General features: G+C 39.2%; 1 protein-coding gene across 1 annotated transcript in view; it reads left to right on the top strand.

The window, feature by feature from the left end:
- The window catches only part of IQGAP1 (IQ motif containing GTPase activating protein 1), a 178,621-nt gene that overhangs the window by 146,312 nt on the left and 13,217 nt on the right, over positions 1-19,092 (top strand). The window contains exons 24-37 of the mRNA XM_075858086.1: positions 198-353; positions 1,300-1,463; positions 2,509-2,733; positions 2,845-2,985; positions 4,279-4,363; positions 6,708-6,940; positions 7,557-7,689; positions 8,471-8,573; positions 10,582-10,717; positions 10,958-11,045; positions 11,229-11,441; positions 12,472-12,638; positions 13,562-13,678; positions 14,817-14,925. Coding sequence (XP_075714201.1) covers positions 198-353; positions 1,300-1,463; positions 2,509-2,733; positions 2,845-2,985; positions 4,279-4,363; positions 6,708-6,940; positions 7,557-7,689; positions 8,471-8,573; positions 10,582-10,717; positions 10,958-11,045; positions 11,229-11,441; positions 12,472-12,638; positions 13,562-13,678; positions 14,817-14,925 — 2,070 coding nt within the window. The remainder of the gene's footprint in view (positions 1-197; positions 354-1,299; positions 1,464-2,508; positions 2,734-2,844; positions 2,986-4,278; positions 4,364-6,707; positions 6,941-7,556; positions 7,690-8,470; positions 8,574-10,581; positions 10,718-10,957; positions 11,046-11,228; positions 11,442-12,471; positions 12,639-13,561; positions 13,679-14,816; positions 14,926-19,092) is intronic.

Raw genomic sequence — 19,092 nt, 5'->3', positions numbered from 1 at the left:
AATTTGTAATTCCCTGAATAGCAAATTTTGTGGCAATTACAAGGTCGCTTGCAACTTTTTTCCCTATAGAGAATAGCTAAACTTGCATTGTGCATTGGGCACAATGTCCATGTCCACCTTGAACACCACTTCGGAGATACATATACTGTAAGTAAGACAAATACCACGGTTTACTCACGATCATTTCTTTTTCCAAGGATGTTGTATCTCATAGTAAGAAATTAACAAAGAAAAACAAGGAGCAGCTCTCTGATATGATGATGTTAAACAAACAGAAGGGAGGACTGAAGGCTCTGAGCAAGGAGAAAAGGGAAAAGTTGGAGGCTTACCAGCATCTGTTTTACCTTCTCCAGGTATGTGACCGGTAGACGGGATGACATATTGTGTACTATGGTTATAGGTCAATATAATTATTCATTTGGAAGAATTACGTTTATTACAGGGTGCCTTCTAAAATGCTATGTTAACAAAACGAGAAACCTGGTGTTCAGAGTGCTCGATTTTTATTTTAAAAAAAAATCTGTTTTCCAAAAATGGCTACCGCAGTCTCAGACTTTCCTATGGAGAGTTTCATTGAAAGTCTGACACACCCCCACCACTGCCCTCTGATGGACAAGAGCCGTTTTTATTTAAACTGGGGGGGCTATCTCACCTCTTGTACTAATATAGTGTCTTGGTCATTATGTACTGTATTGTCTATCCTTAGGACAGACCATCAATGTGTGATCAGTGGTAGTCTGACCAATCTGCACAATAAAGGGGCCAGAGGGCAACCACTTCTTTGTTTACACAGGCACAGCGCCATACTTATGACTGTGGCTGCGCCTGGTATTGCTGCTCTGTCTAATACAGCTATACTGTACATACAGGCAAATCCATATTGACTAATGGATAAAAAAATGCAGTGTCAAGTCACTATAGACTGAATAGCAGTGTAAATTATGAAATATCCGCATATAATATGATGAATCTTGGAGACCTTTTCTAATAACGGAGAACAGCGTGATAAAGCCATATTTACCAATATACCAACAGTGACCCAACCTTGTTGCGGTTTATCAAGACCTCAGAGACTCCTAGATTGTTTAATATGCAGTGTAACATTTGAAAGTTATATAAACTCTATTTGGGAGATTTATTGAGACTTGCGTTTCATACGCTATTTCGACTTTTGTGCCGTTTGCGACTTTTCTACGCCAGAGAACTGGCATAGAAAAGTTAATAGATTCCCTACTGTGTATATATAGATGTATGGAGCATAAAAGAAGTTAATCAGCTATTTATCATTATCTTCTGCAGACTAATCCAACATATCTGGCAAAACTCATTTTCCAAATGCCTCAAAATAAATCCACCAAATTTATGGACTCTGTCATTTTCACTCTGTATAACTATGCGTCCAATCAGAGAGAAGAATATCTACTTCTGCGTCTCTTCAAAACAGCTCTTCAAGAGGAGATAAAGTGAGTGCCTACCAATACACAGCTTGCTATTGACAGTTGATCAGAGAAACCTACAGTATCTGATACAGCTTACATTTAAGATCAATCTTCATGTATAATCTTCAACTAAGAACACTTCATTATATTTAAATATATATATATATATATATATATATATATATATATATATATATATATATATATATATATATATAATCTATACATAAACAGGGAGGGATTATCTCTTTAGGATCTTCCTGGAAACCATCACATTTTTTTGTTGTTGATGGGTAGTCTAATTTTATATTTTGAGTACATTGTGGTGTACTGTCAGAATGGGCTATTGGTCTGATTGGATCATTACATTCCTTACGACCTTGTTCACACGTTGTGTAATAGTTGTGGATTATCGGTGCAGATTCGGCACAAAAAATCAGCTTCGAGATGCAGCATAATGAAATAATTGGCGATTTAACTGCGTAAATACATGCAGAAATAATTGCCCATTTGCAGTGGAGTGCTGAGGAGTTCCTCCTTTGCTATGCAAAGGGTGAAATCCACATCAAAATCTGCAGCAAAATCTATGTGAGGCTGCATTCACATCTGCGTCAGAGCTCCTTTCCGACGTTCCCTCGAAATTTTCCGTTGGAACAGAGCCCTGACTGACACAAACGGAAACCAGAGGCTTCCGTTTCCATCACCATTGAATGGTGACGGATCCGGTGCAAATGGTTTCTGTTTGTCTCCGTTGTGCAGGGGTTCCGTTGGTTTGACGGAATGAATACCGTAGTCGACTACGCTATTGATTCCGTCAAAACGAATTCAGTCAGGGCTCCGTTCCGACGGAAAGCTCAGACGGAACGGAACCCTGACACAGATGTGAACGCAGCCTAAAATGTGGATTTTGCGGTGGATTCACATCAGACAAATCTGTGATGTAAAATGACGTCACGTCTGCACCAACCCTAATACACTATAAGCCTGCCTCATATACAAATGAATTCCATATACTGAGAAGACTAGTTGTAGGTTTATGCTAATAATGTTTTTCCTTGTATTATCACAGATCTAAGGTGGACATGATTCAGGAGATAGTGACTGGGAACCCTACAGTTATAAAGATGGTGGTAAGCTTTAACCGTGGGGCCCGTGGTCAAAATGCTTTGAGGCAGATCCTGTCCCCAGTAGTGAAAGAGATCATGGATGATAAGTCCCTCAACATCAAAACTGACCCAGTAGATATTTACAAGTCTTGGGTCAACCAGATGGAATCTCAGACTGGAGAAGCAAGGTGAGATGCTCTACACTTATCTTTATCATGAGAATCTTCTGTAGTTTTATGTAGATGTAGATTTAAGATTATTTTTTTAATTGTTTATATATATATATTTATTTTTTACAGCAAACTTCCTTATGATGTCACTCCAGAACAAGCAATGGCACATGAGGAGGTGAGGAACAGACTGGATTCTTCCATCAAGAACATGAGGACGGTTACAGACAAGTTCCTCTCTGCGATTATCAGTTCAGTTGATAAGATCCCGTAAGTAGGCTTGTTATCTCGCCGTATTGTCATTTATTCCACTAAATAAATTATTTTATTAAAAAGACATGTATTGCTTTGAAATGGAAAGTGCTCAGAAATTTATTTTTTATGCATTATTTTGTCATTTTATGTGGTGGGGGGTTCCACAGTGAAAACTCAATTTTAATGCATATTATTCTTTGAGGCTTCACTTTGGTTCTTCCATAGCAGTGCCATGCTATGGGATCTGTAACATATCTAAGAAAATATAGTGCTACTTTATAAACGTATCGCCTCCTGAACTTGGAAAAAGCATTTATGAAAGGTCTGGCCGGTTTTCACATTTTTCGTAACAAGACGATACCTATGTGGTGATATTGGGATTGCCAACCCATGCCCCTTTTTTTTCAGAACAAAGTGAATAAAAATGTAAAGGCGTTTTCTAACTAATATAAATATGGCTCAATCGCTAGATCTTCTGAAAATAATCATATAGGTCACTTATAAAGATGCAGGAAAATATACCATTACAAAGTTATTGAATTACCTATGTTTATAAAAACAGTTGCCATTGGTAACATCCACCTGCGGCACTGCCATTTGGTGGTCATGCATGTGCAATACTGACTGTCCTCTCTGAAATTTTTTATTTTATTATTAAGGCAATGTATTTTGTGTATTTAAGCGATTTCAAATTTACCCCTTATTTAAAAAATGTTTACTTTTTACGATACAGCTCAAATGTATCCTGTATACATAGAAGCTGTATCGTTCCATCAGCCGAATCCGTCAGTTTAGTTGAACTGACTGTTTGGCTGAGAGTCGGTCCTGTGTGTCTCTAAGGCAAAACAAACCATCTAATCTCCATCATATGGAAGTTCATAACTTAGATGTGATCGTTATTAGCTGGATCCTGTGTGTCGGAGCTAAGCAGCACCCGATCTCAGCCGAGTCGTCAGTCCAGCTTAACTGATGGAATTCGGCTGAGAGAACGATACAGCTTCTATGTATACAGGATACAGAAAAGCTGTATCGTAAAAAGTAAAAAAATATTTTAATAAGTCAAATTGGGAACACATAACACATTGATTTAATAAAAAAAAAAAAAATTCCTTACAAAAGTGTACGTATCCTTTAAAGACTGTTCATAAACTATGAAGCCATTTGTAAGTTGTAACTGATGTGTAGAGAAGATCTCACCATCTGTATTATAATACGTAGCTGATGTTTACTGCATTAACGTTACCCACATGTTTCTTACCATTCCCACATGTTCTCTATAACTCATTGGTATTTCATATACTGTTCCAGTTATGCTATGCGCTACATTGCAAAGGTCTTGAAAGATACCCTTCATGAGAAGTTTCCTGATGCTGGAGAAGATGACTTGCTGAAGGTCAGTTGGCTATTACCATGGCTATACACATTAGGTAAAACAAATCTAATGTGTATGGGGAGTTCAGGTACTTGGTTACTATGAGAGATGTCGCTGCCTGAGGTTTATGGAAGCGCTTATTCCCCTCTCCCCTTGAAAAAACATGCACGCTCTCTGTTTATTGGGGGAGAAGGGAGGAATAGCTGTCGGCGGAACAAGTGTTTAGCCTATGGCGATCTAAAAGTATATGGCCAGTTTTAAGGTACAAAACACAATGGCAGCTCTGTTAAATCACAGGTAGTTGGGTAGAGTACGAAAAAGGATAACTGGAGGTTAGTTACCCCATACTGCCTTATAATTATCTGAGTCAAAACCCCTCCGTCTCCTCACCATATTGGGCCCTTCAGTGATCAGACGATTATCATCAATCCTGTCAATAGGTGATAATTGTCGATTCTGGGAATACCCCTTTGATAAACATACTCCAGCTAAAAGAATAAATAAAAAAATAATTCACCCATAAGTACAAATCTTTGAGTTATCTTTTTATCATGTTTAAAAATTCTGTCCCATTATATTGTATGGATGCTATTACAGCTGCCACATAGGGGATTACCCTGCTTATCCAGGCTGCTGATTATGTAATGCACCCCTAGATCCTGGATCACTGCTTATCTAGACAGATGTGTTATTCTGGACTGGAAAGATATAAAGATTGATGGCTGTTTAGTGGGTGTACATACGTCACCCGACTTCATTTTACAAGGGTATTTTATACATAGATGCCCCAGCATCTTGGGCTCCGTCATGAACATTAATATATGTAACTTATTGTAGTAGATTTAGCTTTCTTTTAAAGAAAAAGTTATTGTTATAAATATTTGTACTTGTATAGCATAAATGGGGCGCTTGCTGCTCTGGCTTTATTCTATGTGGTATATACAGAACTGTTTGTCTATTATATAGCGCCCCCTGCTGGTAATTTTTTATCATAACAACCTTACTGCTTTGGATTCCTCTTATGCTATTTTTCATTTCAAATGTTCTTATTTCCTTTCTGTCTGACTACAGCTTGACTTTATCTGAAGTCTACTCTCTTTTCTATTCTTCTAGCTTTCTGCTTGTCTGCACTGAGGCATCGATAATGCACTAGCTCTGACCAAGGTGATTATTTTGTTTCACTAGACAGTGATAGATAGACAACTTTATTGTGTATAATGACCCCTTAAAGGTGTTTTTTTTTCGAGATGAGTGAAAATCTGGCTGAGGGGGGAAATGCCATAAAATAATAAAATTATTTATAGACAAGGAGAAAAAAAACAAAAAACACCCGGCGCACATTGTGCATCATCTCTTGTTTAAAGTGACAAAGGGTCGGGGTAGGCGGTTGTGCTTATCTTGTGGCGTTGTGCTAGGAGCACAACACCCAGAAGTGCCTGTATGGTCTCAAAGGACTGAAGCTGGCAAATCCGTGCAGGGGCTGTCAGGGCTCCCTCAGATAAATGGAGAAAAAAGTGGATAAAATTCTCCAGCGCTGTCCAAATGTTGTGGAATTGAAGGATGTATGTTTCTTTGCCTGATGAAGAGATCGGTCCGATCTCGTAACGCGTAGCATTCTTATCCATTAAACATATATCTTATTTAAACTTCTTGCCTTGGATTGAATCCTTCAATTCCACAACATTTGGACAGCGCTGGAGAATTTTATCCACTTTTTTTTTCTCCATTTATCTCGATAAAATAATAAAAGACCCATTACTCCTGACAAAACCCCCGGCGTGCCAGTGCAGGCGATCCAGGTATGGAGAGCTGCTCTTTTTACTGCGTCGAAGTAGTGACCTGTCTGTATACCACTGAGGCCAATTATTGACCTCCGCAATCTTATGCAATATACCGCTGAGGCCAGTGATTGGCTGCAGCAATCATGTGAGTTTACGGGCACGTCATCCTGCAGCGGGGAGCACTGGGGCTGCTGCGTTGGAACGCCCAGAAATTTGACAGGTGAGTAATGTGACTTTTTTTATTTCTTTATGGAATTTCTGGACAATGGCCAGATTTTTGCCAATCCTGGAAAAACTCTTTAAACATCTAGCTTCCGCTTGTAGGAGCAATACTCTGGGGATTTGTCTGAAAAACTGTAAGTGTCCATGTGGAGCTTGCTATCTAATTTACCTGAAGCACACACTAATGTTATGTGTTTTGTTCTGTCTTCCTCCTGTCATTACACAAAACAAACCCTCAAAGCAGCGAATAGCAATTTTGGATTTCTCTGTAACTTAACTCCTATAACGTGTTGAAATGAATTTACTTGGACGTTATTATAAGTGGAAAAATATGTGATATCTCCTTTGCTTCTATATTATAGATTGTGGGAAATCTTCTCTACTATCGTTACATGAACCCAGCTATTGTGGCTCCAGATGCCTTTGATATTATTGATCTTTCTGCTGGAGGTCAGTTAAGCACAGATCAACGTCGGAACCTCGGATCCATTGCTAAGATGCTCCAACATGCTGCGTCCAACAAGATGTTCCTTGGAGACAATGCCCACCTCAGCATGATCAATGAATATCTTGCTCAATCCTACCAGAAATTTAGGTAGTGAATCTTATAGCACTGGCAAAGGAGGGGGTGGCACATGACACAAGCGGTTTATCCATGCCTGGCTCCAATCATGTCAGACTGGTCAATGCAGATCACCTCAATACTTTAGGGAAGAGTAGAGGACATGGGGTTCCAGGAGCAGCTGGACCCCCCCATCAATTATTTTTTATAGCCAATAGATGTATATAAGTCACTACCTAATGTTAGTATCTATACAAAACAAAATCCATATTCTTTTACGGTCATAAAACGGGTTCCTGGCATTGTTCCTGATAAGTGATATACTGTACATGTAAAGCCCTTGCGCTGGAGAAGGCTATATAGCGAGTATTCCACTTACTTTCCTTTGGTGCAGAAATTGGCCTGGTCATTCTGCTGCCTGAGGTGACAACTGCAATGACTTGAAATCCAGTGTGCAATTTGCCTGGAACACAATAATGATTTGTTGTACGGTTCTGTCATATAAGTCACATTTGAATATGTTCAGTGAGTGTCTCCACATTACTGCATTCCCTGCATTACAAGTCTTATGATAAATGGAGTCATGTTATATTTCTATATCTCTCACGGTCGCTACATTCTCATAAGGCTGATTTGTAATTGTCCACAGACGTTTCTTCCAGTCTGCTTGTGAAGTTCCAGAGCCGCAGGATAAATTTAATGTGGATGAATATTCAGATCTGATCACCCTCACCAAACCAGTTATCTATATTTCTATAGGGGAAATTGTTAATACACACACAGTAAGTACTTTGTAAGTCATAAATAAAGCTCGGGCTACACTGACATAATTGCCATATGCCATCCTATCTGCAAATGTATCTGATAGTCTTGGTCATGATGCATAGCGCCACACCCGGCAAAGTTAACGGGTACAATGCAGTAGGCGCAGTGAAATGTTCGTCCATGTAGCAGCACCATCTATGTAACAATAGACTAAGGCTTCATGCATACTGATCCATAGGGACTCTGTGCCGACATACATCGTCCATACAAGTGGTAATGCCATGTACATGGGTTCAGAATTTGTGTTGTGTTACAGCTCAACCTAGAAGAAAAAAAAACAAGCAATTTTAGAAAATGCTCCAAGAATGGCCTCTTTGGAAAACCACATTGTTGTATTACATGTCATACTTTTTTTAACAATATATTTTTCCTATGAAAGTCAAGGGGACATAACATCACAAAATACTTTATAAATCCCACTGTGATGTGAACAGCGCCTTACAGTCTAATGCCAATTGCAGTCAATGACTACAATGTTAACTAGTCCCATTTAATACATTGAAGTGATTTCATATGCGATGTTAGAATACATTTAAGAAATGTTTGGTAAATGTTACAGGAATAATTTACTCCATGGAGATCTACTGAATACACTAAATATACTGCATGCAGGAATATACAGATACAAAACTCGTTTTTAAGGATTTTTCCACCAATAAACTGAGAATTGAAGCATGTTTTTTCATGTGATATGAGTGAAACCACAAGACGGTGAATAACAATGTCTTCGTATTGCAGCTGCTTCTAGACCACCAGGATGCAATAGCCCCAGAGCACAATGATCCCATCCATGAGCTGTTAGATGATCTTGGAGAGGTGCCCACTATTGAGTCTCTTATAGGTGAGAGATTGCTGTTAATGTGATGAATAGATCAGAATAAGATTTAAGTTTGAGGTGACAGCCCTGGTCATAATGGCTTACAGGGAACTTCCTACTTGGCTTAAACTATTAGATTGCTTAAAGGGATTGTTTCATCAAGACGACCCCTTCTCTACAAGCACTGAATATTTTGCTATGGAGGTAGCTTGAAAAAACTAAGCTGGGGCAGTGATCTACCAAATCCCTCCTCCATCTCTGACTACCAAAATTGATCTATTGTTTAAAGGGTACCTCAAATACACCTGCAGAGCTTACCTGTTAACCAAATACAGCAGGATTTATTGGAGCACGGAATAATAATAAAGTATATGGCAAACTTAAATGGGGTTTATTTGTTTACATTTTATTTTAAATAAAGCTAGGATTATTTTTATTCTGGTTGCTATGGCTAGGGCCAGGGCCATTTATACACTTTCTTGACAAAAGTATGTGGAAAGCTGACTGTTACACATATATGAGCTTATTGGACATCCCATTCCAAAACCATGGGCGTGAAATATGAAGTTAGCCCCCTTTTGCGGGTATGATAGCCTCCACTCTCCCGGACAGACTTTTGTGTCCACTGATGTTGGATAAGAAGTTCTGACTCGCAATCGGCGTTCCAATTCATCCCAAAGTTGTTTGATGGGGCTGACATCAGGGCGCTGTTCAGCTACTCATGTTCTTCCACACCAAACTCGTCACACCACATCTTCATAGACCTCAGTATGTGTACTGGGGCACGGTCATGATGGAACAGAAAAGGGTTTTCCCCAAACTGTTGCCACAATGTTAGAAGCTACAGTTGTCCAAAATATCTTTTATATGCTATATCATTAAAATAACCCTTAAGGCTGGGTTCACACGACCTATTTTCAGGCGTAAACGAGGCGTATTATGGCTACAATACGTCGGCAAACATCTGCCCATTCATTTGAATGGGTTTGCCGACGTATTGTGCAGACGACCTGTCATTTACGCGTCGTCGTTTGACAGCTGTCAAACGACGACGTGTAAATTGACTGCCTCGGCAAAGAAGTGCAGGACACTTCTTTCAGACGTAATTTGAGCCGTTCTTCATTGAAGTCAATGAAGAGCAGCTCAAGATTTACGAGCGTCACAGACGCCTCGCATAATGCGAGGAGGAGCTTTTACGTCTGAAACGAGGCAGCTGTTTTCTCCTGAAAACAGTCTGTCTTTTCAGACGTAAAAGCCTCTCATCGTGTGCACATACCCTAACTGAAAATAAGGGCCCAAACGCTAAAAATTAGCCCCTGACCATTTACCCTCCTCTACCAAATTTTACAGCAGGCACTAGGCATTCTGGTAGGTAGCGTTCTGGCATCTGCCAAACTCAGACTTGTCCATCAAACTGCCAAATCGTGAAACTTGATATATCACTCCACAGAACAAATTTCCACTGCTCCATAGTCCAGTGGTTGCGTGCTTTACACCACTTCTGATGCTTGGCATTGCCCATAGTGATCTTAGGCTTGCGTGCATCTGCTCGACCATGGAAACCCATTTTGTAAAGCTCCCGACACACAGTTCTTGTGCTGATGTCACTACTAGAGGCAGTGTGGCTCACTCGGCGGCCTCGATCTGTTCGTTTGCATGGTCTACTGCTTTGCGGCTGAGCAGTTATTACTCCTAGATGCTTCCACTTCACAATAATAGTACTTACAGTTGACCGGGGCTGACCTAGCAGATCAGAAATTTCATGAATTGACGTGCGTGGTTTAAAGTCACTGAGCCCTTCACTATGACCCATACTATTACTACTAATGTTTGTCTGTGCAGATTGCATGGCTGTTATGCACCCCTATGCAGTTGGTGTGGTTAAAACACCTGAACTCAATAATTAGGATTGGTGTCCATATAGTTCTGGCCATAGTTCTGCAGATGTGTTCCTCACTCGTCATTCGTGTTTCAGATATTATGTCATGACTTTTATGTATTTTTCTGACTTCGGTTTTCTTGTTCACCTCAGGTGAGGGGCCTGGATCATCACCCGATACAAATAAGGAGTCCCTAGCAAAGACGGAGGTGTCGCTGACCCTCACTAACAAGTTTGAGGTCATTGGAGATGAGAATGCAGAAAAAGATGCCAGGACCATCTTACTGAAGTAAGACTTCTAGATGTAAAGTTTTCAGCACAGCTGGGAATTATTTTCTTGTTTTCCTCTATAGAGAAGGAAATGGATTATTGTTTATTATAAAATCAACATTCTGAAGACCCAGATACAACAGTTCCACTATGATTTTCCTGTTACATAAAGAGTCCTGAACATCTGTTGGGAGCTACAATCTCTTCCTCCGTGTAGCATGGCTTAGTTACTAATATGTTACATTATTTTACCTTGCAGCACAAAACGGCTGATAGTGGATGTCATTCGATTCCAACCTGGAGAGACTTTAACAGAGATTTTGGAGACTCCAGCAACCCCGGAGCAGGTGAAGTGTCATTCCTAATCTTTGCTCTAGTGTATGGTCACCCTTGTATTTCAATGATAACTTTGCATGTGTTGATTATTTGTCGATTTATAATATAATTTGTATATAGAGTTTCATTTGAGATCTGATGTACACAAGTCATTTCTGGTTTATTCCGTTAGCCTGTTCCCTATTCCTTTCCAGGAAGCAGATCATCAGAGAGCCATGCAGAGGCGGGCCATCAGAGACGCCAAGACACCAGACAAAATGAAAAAGGCCACATCTTTACGACAAGACAACAATCTAACTCTTCAAGAGAAGAAAGAGAAGATACAAATTGGACTCAAGAAGCTGTCAGATCTTGGAATAGTGAAACCAGAGAGCCGGTATCAGGATCTCATCAATGATATTGCCAAGGTAAGCTTACACTATCTTAACTATGAAATCGTTTTGTGTTATATATATATATATATATATATATATATATATATATATATCAGTGTGTTTGGTGCAACTTTGTAAATACTTTTTATTACAAATTATTTTTACTTTTTAAGATACAGCTGCTTTGTATTCTGTATACGGCACTGTAAACGCTGTATTCAGCGGCACTGACGGCAGGATCTACCTGTTATCGATCACATCTAAGTTATGAACTTAGATGTGATCGGTAACCGCTCGATCCTGCGTGACCCGTCAGTGCCGCTAGATACAGCTGCTCTGTATACAGAATACAAAGCAGCTGTATCTCAAAAAGTAAAAATGGTTTTTAATAAAGTATTTAGAAAGTTGTACCAAACACACTGATATATATTTTAATTTAAAAAAAATGATTTCAAAGGTGCACATAGCCTTTAAACCGCTTTTACTATTGAAGCCGGCTAGCCATACATTTTACCTGCAGCATCCACTGCAGAAGAAATGTAGGATTACCTGTCGGCCATTCATGCCCATGTAATACATGGATGTGCCTTGCCCGCCATAGCTGCCGACACTGTTTGCAGCAGCGCTCTGCTCTGGCTATTAGGATGTCCATATGAGATAATAGAGCACATGGAAGAGGGTTATCTTGATGAAACAATCCTATTTTATTTATTTTTTTAAATTCACCTTACAAATTGCTGGTATGTCAAGTACCCTGCCATTATAGTGCAAATCTACTGCAACTCGGAGCTGGAGTAAATTTTACTTTCTGGTGCATGGACGGCCAGAGATGCGCCTATTTCATGTAGTGGCGTACGCCTCTTAATAAATTAGGAGCATCTTATTCCAGCAATCTTTATATATCAAGACTGGAGTATGCAACTCCAGTCTTAATAAATCTCCCCTACAATATGAGTTAGTGTCATTTACAGTTGCACTTAGATTTTATTCTTTATTAGCCTTAGTTAAACTGGATACGGTCACTTTGTTTTTTGGAGTTATAGATTATTTTTTTTCCCTTAAGGATATTCGTAATCAACGGCGATACCGCCAGAGAAGAAAAGCGGAATTGGTGAAGTTACAACAGACACATTCTGCTCTCAACTCCAAGGCCCTGTTCTATGAAGAACAGGTCGACTACTACAAAAGCTACATCAAAACTTGCCTGGACAATCTAGCAAGCAAGGGCAAGTAAGTCGTGTACAGCCGCATAATAATGATTGAAATGATGCATCATGGGAATTTACCAACAGCATGATTACTGTAATTGATTTAATAATTTGGGATTCTATAATGTCATTGATATCCAACAACCGTATTATTAGTGTAAAGTTATGTGATATCTGAAGAGGTGCTTCGATATGAAAAGCGATTTGTAAGAGGCCATTACACATATTAGACACAGATTTGGGATACAGATAGGACTGTCAAGTTTGAGTTCTGAAAGATGTAATATCTGTGGGTACGGGGCAAGTGGCTCCATATGTCTAGTCACACTAACCGTGCCTCTACTAAAGTTCATTGTATTATTGTACAATCGCCATATCGGCAACATGGACTAATAGTAATAACCCCCCCCCCCCCCCCCCCAGCAGCAAGCAATTTACTCCGCTATCAGGTGGGGTTGTCTATTGCCAGATCTCAGGGGCTCGTGTAGTGCTCGGGCCCCATTAACATTTCCTTAGCCAAGTGTATGATCCTCTGATCCAGACCTAAATACTTCAGTAGCTGCAATTAGAGGGGTTGTGCCAAGATCAACAAATTGATCGCCTATCAAAAGGGTATGTGATAAATGTCTGATCGCTGGGGGCCCCACCGCTGAGACCCCTACCGATACATAGAACAGGGGTCCCAAGCACCCCCACGTTCCTACTCACTGCAATCCTCGAAGTTAGGAGCTTTAATGGAGCGGTAGTCAGGCATGTGCCTGCCACTCCATTTAAAGTCTATGGGGCTGTCAGAGACCGCCGTGTACAGCGCTCACATTTTTGCCAGTTTGTTTCTTCTCTGCACATATTCAAGTGAATTGAATATGAAATATACCTGCTCAGCCTGTTCTTCACCACAGCACACAGTCCAATGGGTCAAATGATTTTCTTCTTTATTATACCCAGAGTGTCCAAGAAACCAGGACATGTGAAGAAAAGTAAGAAGATTTCTCTGAAATACTCCGCAGCTAGGCTCCATGAAAAAGGCGTGCTACTGGAGATTGAAGATCTGCAAGGCAACCAGTACGTGTCACTGTCTGTCACTAGTTCTGTGGATATTGTGCCCTTTTATACATGTGTAACCAGTTTCAGCACTGAAAAATAACTTTTGCATTCTAAAACGTTATCGCTATACATCTAGCACTGCGTATACTTGGATCAGTAGAACACTGACTCAAAGCCACCACACACCCAGTTGTCAAGATCTATTTATGACATTTTGATAAAATATGGAAAAATCGGATCGGTGGGAATTTGACTGATGGGGTTTCTCATCTCACCGCTGACCAATAATGAATGTGATTGGATCATGATCCTACAATTATTTGAATGGTTAAAGATTCTCTTTACATTCAGCCCATGCATTTTTTTAGGACATAAAAGAAGAGCAGTATCCCCATTCCTGTTTTTTTTCATGGCTTGTGGACGTCTAGTAAATTTAGATTTTAGCTATTAAATAAATGTATTGTAGCTGCGCATGCAATTGTACTAAACTTTTAACAAAATTCGAATTCAAGCCTTTTGAATTTCATCACAAATGCCTTTCCTGCACTCGAACTCCTTCCCCTTATGTAGGTGATGAGCAATCACAGTTCTGTCTTCACAGCTATTCAATACACCTACTGCCTGAGAAAAATCTGTGTTATGAAAGGATTGCCTAACATTTGTCCTCCCATCCCTTGAGCAACACCCTTCCTTTTTAAGCCCGCAGATGTTTCCCCCTGTTTATTTCATCACTGTATACATTTCTGCATTGCCTGCCTTACTTCGTGTTGTGCACCATGTCTTCTTCAGAAGCAGCTATTACTGTATTATGTATGCGGTTTGCTAAAAATCTCGTGGTTCTAAAAATGTTCTGGTTGTAAAAAATGTTTTTGCTCTTGCCATCAATCATGTCAATTTACAGAAATGGGATTATTTTAAACCAGACTTTTATTGTAAGATGGCAGCATTCCACCTGTCACTTTAAGATTTATAGCGAGTTTCTGTCACGAGAAGACTTCAACTTGGAAGGGAATTTCCAGTATCCTCTGTCTGGTGCAGAGATCTGTGACGCTTCAAGGACTTGCTATATTTATCATCTTCTTTTAAAGAAAAAAAATCTTTTTATTAATCCTCATGTCTGCCAACCAGTGCCTAAATGGTCATCTTTTATCTGCAGGTTTAAAAACGTAATCTTTGAAATTGCTCCCACTGAAGAGGTTGGGGATTTTGAAGTCAAAGCCAAGTTTATGGGTGTTCAGATGGAAACTTATATGCTGCATTATCAGGTAATGTGCGAATTGCATGGCATATTGTTAACAGATCGACTATTCTCAAGCGAATATCTGGGGGAGGATAGATCTAAAGTATTGTTAAAGGGTATGTTTACATTTTTGTTGTGGGGAAAAATATTTTTCAGATTTATTTATGTACCTGGAGAGGTAGTTCCACTGTTATTGGTATTATGTGCTCTCCGACCTGCCTTCTTGTGGACCTTCAAGTTCAGAGCTCAGCGGATGTTCCCCATAAAGTTCCTTCTCCTTTCCATCAAAGCTCTATCTGCGTGCATGTGTCTCCTTCCGCTCCCTTAAGCTTTACTCAGACAAACGTATAAATCGGCTGTGTGATGGCCGTTGTTTTTTGGTTTTTTTAACGCCCGTCACACGGCTGCAGGTATTTCTATGGGGCTATTCACACGGCCGTTGTTTTTAACGGACCGTGTGAAGCGCACGTGAAAAAATAGGTCCTATTTTTGTCAGTTATCACGGATCCCTCAATAGACTCAAGTCTATGAGGGATCCGTAAAAACGCTTCTCGCACGGGTTCAAATTGTCAGTTTTTCACGGCCGATTTCACACACGTTCGTCTGAATAAAGCTTTACATTGACATTTCTGTGCAAACTGCGAGCAGCTCAGAATTTTTCTCAGGGACATATAACATGCTGTGTGGGAATAACATTAACCTGCCCTCAGCACAGTTGACTCCACAGCCCGTAGCTTAGCAAGAAGCAAGGGCAGAGTGTGGAGCAGATTTTTGTTCAGTTGAGTTTAACCCCTTAATGACCGGGCCATTTTGTGCGTTAATGACCAAGGATTATTTTTTGTTTTTTCACTGTTGCACTCCAAGAGTCGTAACTTTTTTTTTTATTCCGTCGACATAGCCATATCAGGGTTTGTTTTTTTGCGCGACAAGTTGAATTTCAATTGCATCATTTTTTGGGTGCATATAATATATTGATTAACTTTTATTAACTTTATTTTAGGAAAGAATTGAAAATAAAGGGCAATTCCAGCATTGTTTTTCACGTTACAAATTTATGCCTTTTACTATGCTTTTCCTATGTTTGCAGAACAAAAACCCTTTTTTTTTTTTTAAAAATACTTTTTTTTTTTTCTCAGTCGATGTAGCCATATGTGGGCTTGTTTTTTGCAGGACAAGGTGTAGTTTTCATTGGTAGTATTTTGGGGTACATGGGACTTATTGATTGATTTTTATTTTATTTTTTATGTTGGGAATGGGAGAAAAAAAAGGAATTTTGCCATTGTTTTTTGCGTTTTTTTTTGGACGCCGTTCACCGGGCGGCTTAATTAATGCGTTAACTTTATTGTTCGAGTCATTACGATCGCGGTGATACCTGATATGTTTATGTGTTACCTTTTTTTTCACCCTTTTATTTAATAAAACTACTTTTTGGGGGAAAAAGTGGTTTTATTTGATTTTTACTGTAAGCTTTTTTTTTTTATTTTTTTTCATAAACGTTATTTAACAGTTTTACTTTTTTTTTTTTTTTTTGTCCCACCAGGGGACTTCACCATGCAATCTACTGATCGCTTATATAATGCTTTGGTATACTATCAGTGTAAAACTGTTAGGCAAAACCAGAAAAAAGAACAAGTCACGACCAGGTAATTGAAAAAATACAAACAATCTTTATTAAAGTCAATTAGACACACAGAAAAAAACAACATATAACAGTTATACATAATAAAATACCATAGACCCTCGAACAAAAACGGAATCCGAACATGAAAGCAGAGTGGCCCCCCAGATGTACAAATGGTCCAATACCTCCTATAAATGGCAAAAATGCATACATATATATTACTGAGCAGATGCTAGGCGTGGTCCGCCCTGCACAGATGGACACATAAGTGCAATATAAAAAAGTATATATAAAGTGCAGTCCTAAGTATACATAACATGCAAGGCAATATAGTATACCTACACCTACGTAGCAGGAGATGAAAATAGGAGACCAGGACCGGGAGAGGGGAACTCTGCTTAACCCTACGCGCGTTTCGCTGGTGCTTCGTCAGCATCTGCTCAGTAATATATATGTATGCACTTTAGCCATTTATAGGAGGTATTGGACCATTTGTACATCTGGGGGGCCACTCTGCTTTCATGTTCGGATTCCGTTTTTGTTCGAGGGTCTATGGTATTTTATTATGTATAACTGTTATATGTTGTTTTTTTCTGTGTGTCTAATTGACTTTAATAAAGATTGTTTGTATTTTTTCAATTACCTGGTCGTGACTTGTTCTTTTTTCTGGTTTTGTTAAAATTAGTCACTAGGACCACTAGTACCAATTGGGGTATTGTTCGGTTTGTAAAACTGTTAGTCCCCTGGCTGCCATGGAAACCCGATGGTGCCGTGCGATATCCGTCGCTATGCGGGAACAAACACCTGCTGGTGACTGATATATCCGTCGCTCGTCGTTAAGGGGTTAATATAGAATTGCCCACAGATAAGAAAATGCATTAGGTTACACTTAAAAATGACATCTGTCAAAGGTCTGAATTTTGAGGGGTTGGTGGAACTTTTACAGATATGGTTGTTGGGGAATGATTTTTTTTTTTGTATATTGGCCACTATAGTTATTTAGACAGCGCACAGCATACTCTTTCCTACAAGCTTTGTATTCACGGGTTTGCCTTGACACTAGCAAAAGCATTTAAGAACTGGTTTTCCAAAAAACATTGGCGCCAGGGAGTTTTCAAACGCTGCCACAAAAACACATCTGAAAAATGTAAGTGCTTTCTAACTACCCACGTGTTTTCACAAAGTGTTTTAGCTGTAATCCTACAACTATTCAATTTAAAAACAAATTACAGCTGAAACATTTAAAAAGTTCATGTGATTTTTTTCAGATGTATTTCTTTTGGCAGCATTTGAAAACAAAACAAAAATGCACATGTGAACCCAGCCGTAACCTATCCCCTGTAAATGGGGCACCTGTTTTTGTTTTTAAAATCCATTAGTCCCTTAGGAAATTAATAATGTACTAAATATTTTATTTTAAAAAAAAAATGAAGATTCCTCAGCATGTGGCTTATTTTCAGTATGCAGATGACCTGAACTTCAGGATAGGGGTTATCCCGGCATCCCCTGCGACCTCCCACAACCCCTCACAGCACCTTTCAAACTCAGAATAGGAGATATCACTGGTTATTGAGATCTCGCGTTCTGTCTCACGGGTATTAATGTAGCGGTTACCGATCAGTAGCTGCTGTATTCATGATCGGTAACTGCTATAATAATACAGTAAATAGACCTCTTTAAGACAGAATGCGAGATCTTGCTTTCTACTTGAATGCTGCAGTGGGAGGTTGAATAGTGAAAGTCAGCTATATACTGAGGAATCTCTAAAAAATGTTAACTTATATTTAGATAATGATTCTTAATAGGCTAATGGGTTTACAAATAAAATAGGTCCCCCATTACAGGTGATAGGTCCTCTTATATGTTCCTTTGATTTCACATATATGTTCCGTTCACATCTTCGTCGAAGGTTCAATTAGGAGCCTCCATTGGATTTTCCATCAGAAATGCTGGTAAAAGTCCAGACACCAACGACAGAATAAATGGTAGGTGGAGGAGCCTTAAGAATAATTTTTTTTTTTTTTCAACAAATTTTTATTGAACATTTTTACATTTAGGTAAAAGACATATATCAAAAACAGATTAAAATAAAATTGAATATAAACCATTTCACTCAATGAATTATAATGTTGTTATAAAAAACAAAATGACAAGCATTCGTGAATGCAATGACAGTAAATGCAGGATCAATATATGAAGAGGAAACATCCTATACAACAAGAGACAGAGGAGGGGGGAATAGAAGGGTTGGGAAGAATATAGCGGAAAACTGGGATTGGTAAGGGGGGAGGAGCCGGTCAGAAATCTAGAATGAAAAGAAAAGTCACTGGACTTAATAATCAGTGATCATATTGGCAGGTAAGTGAGGGTATGCGTAGCTAATCCAGGGCGACCAAAGCGACTCAAACCCGGCAACCCTATCTAGTAAGATTCCTGTGAGTTTTTCGTTCACAAACATCTGGTCCATTCTAGTTTTAACCCCTGCAAAAGTTACTGTATGTTTTTTCCAAGAGTGGGCTATAGTTATTTTTGCAGCCAAAAGGATATAAGAGAATAACCGAAATTGTGCGT

This window comes from Rhinoderma darwinii, chromosome 3 (assembly GCF_050947455.1).
Source record: "Rhinoderma darwinii isolate aRhiDar2 chromosome 3, aRhiDar2.hap1, whole genome shotgun sequence".
Taxonomy (NCBI): domain Eukaryota; kingdom Metazoa; phylum Chordata; class Amphibia; order Anura; family Rhinodermatidae; genus Rhinoderma; species Rhinoderma darwinii.
This window is presented reverse-complemented; position numbering and strand designations above follow the sequence as displayed.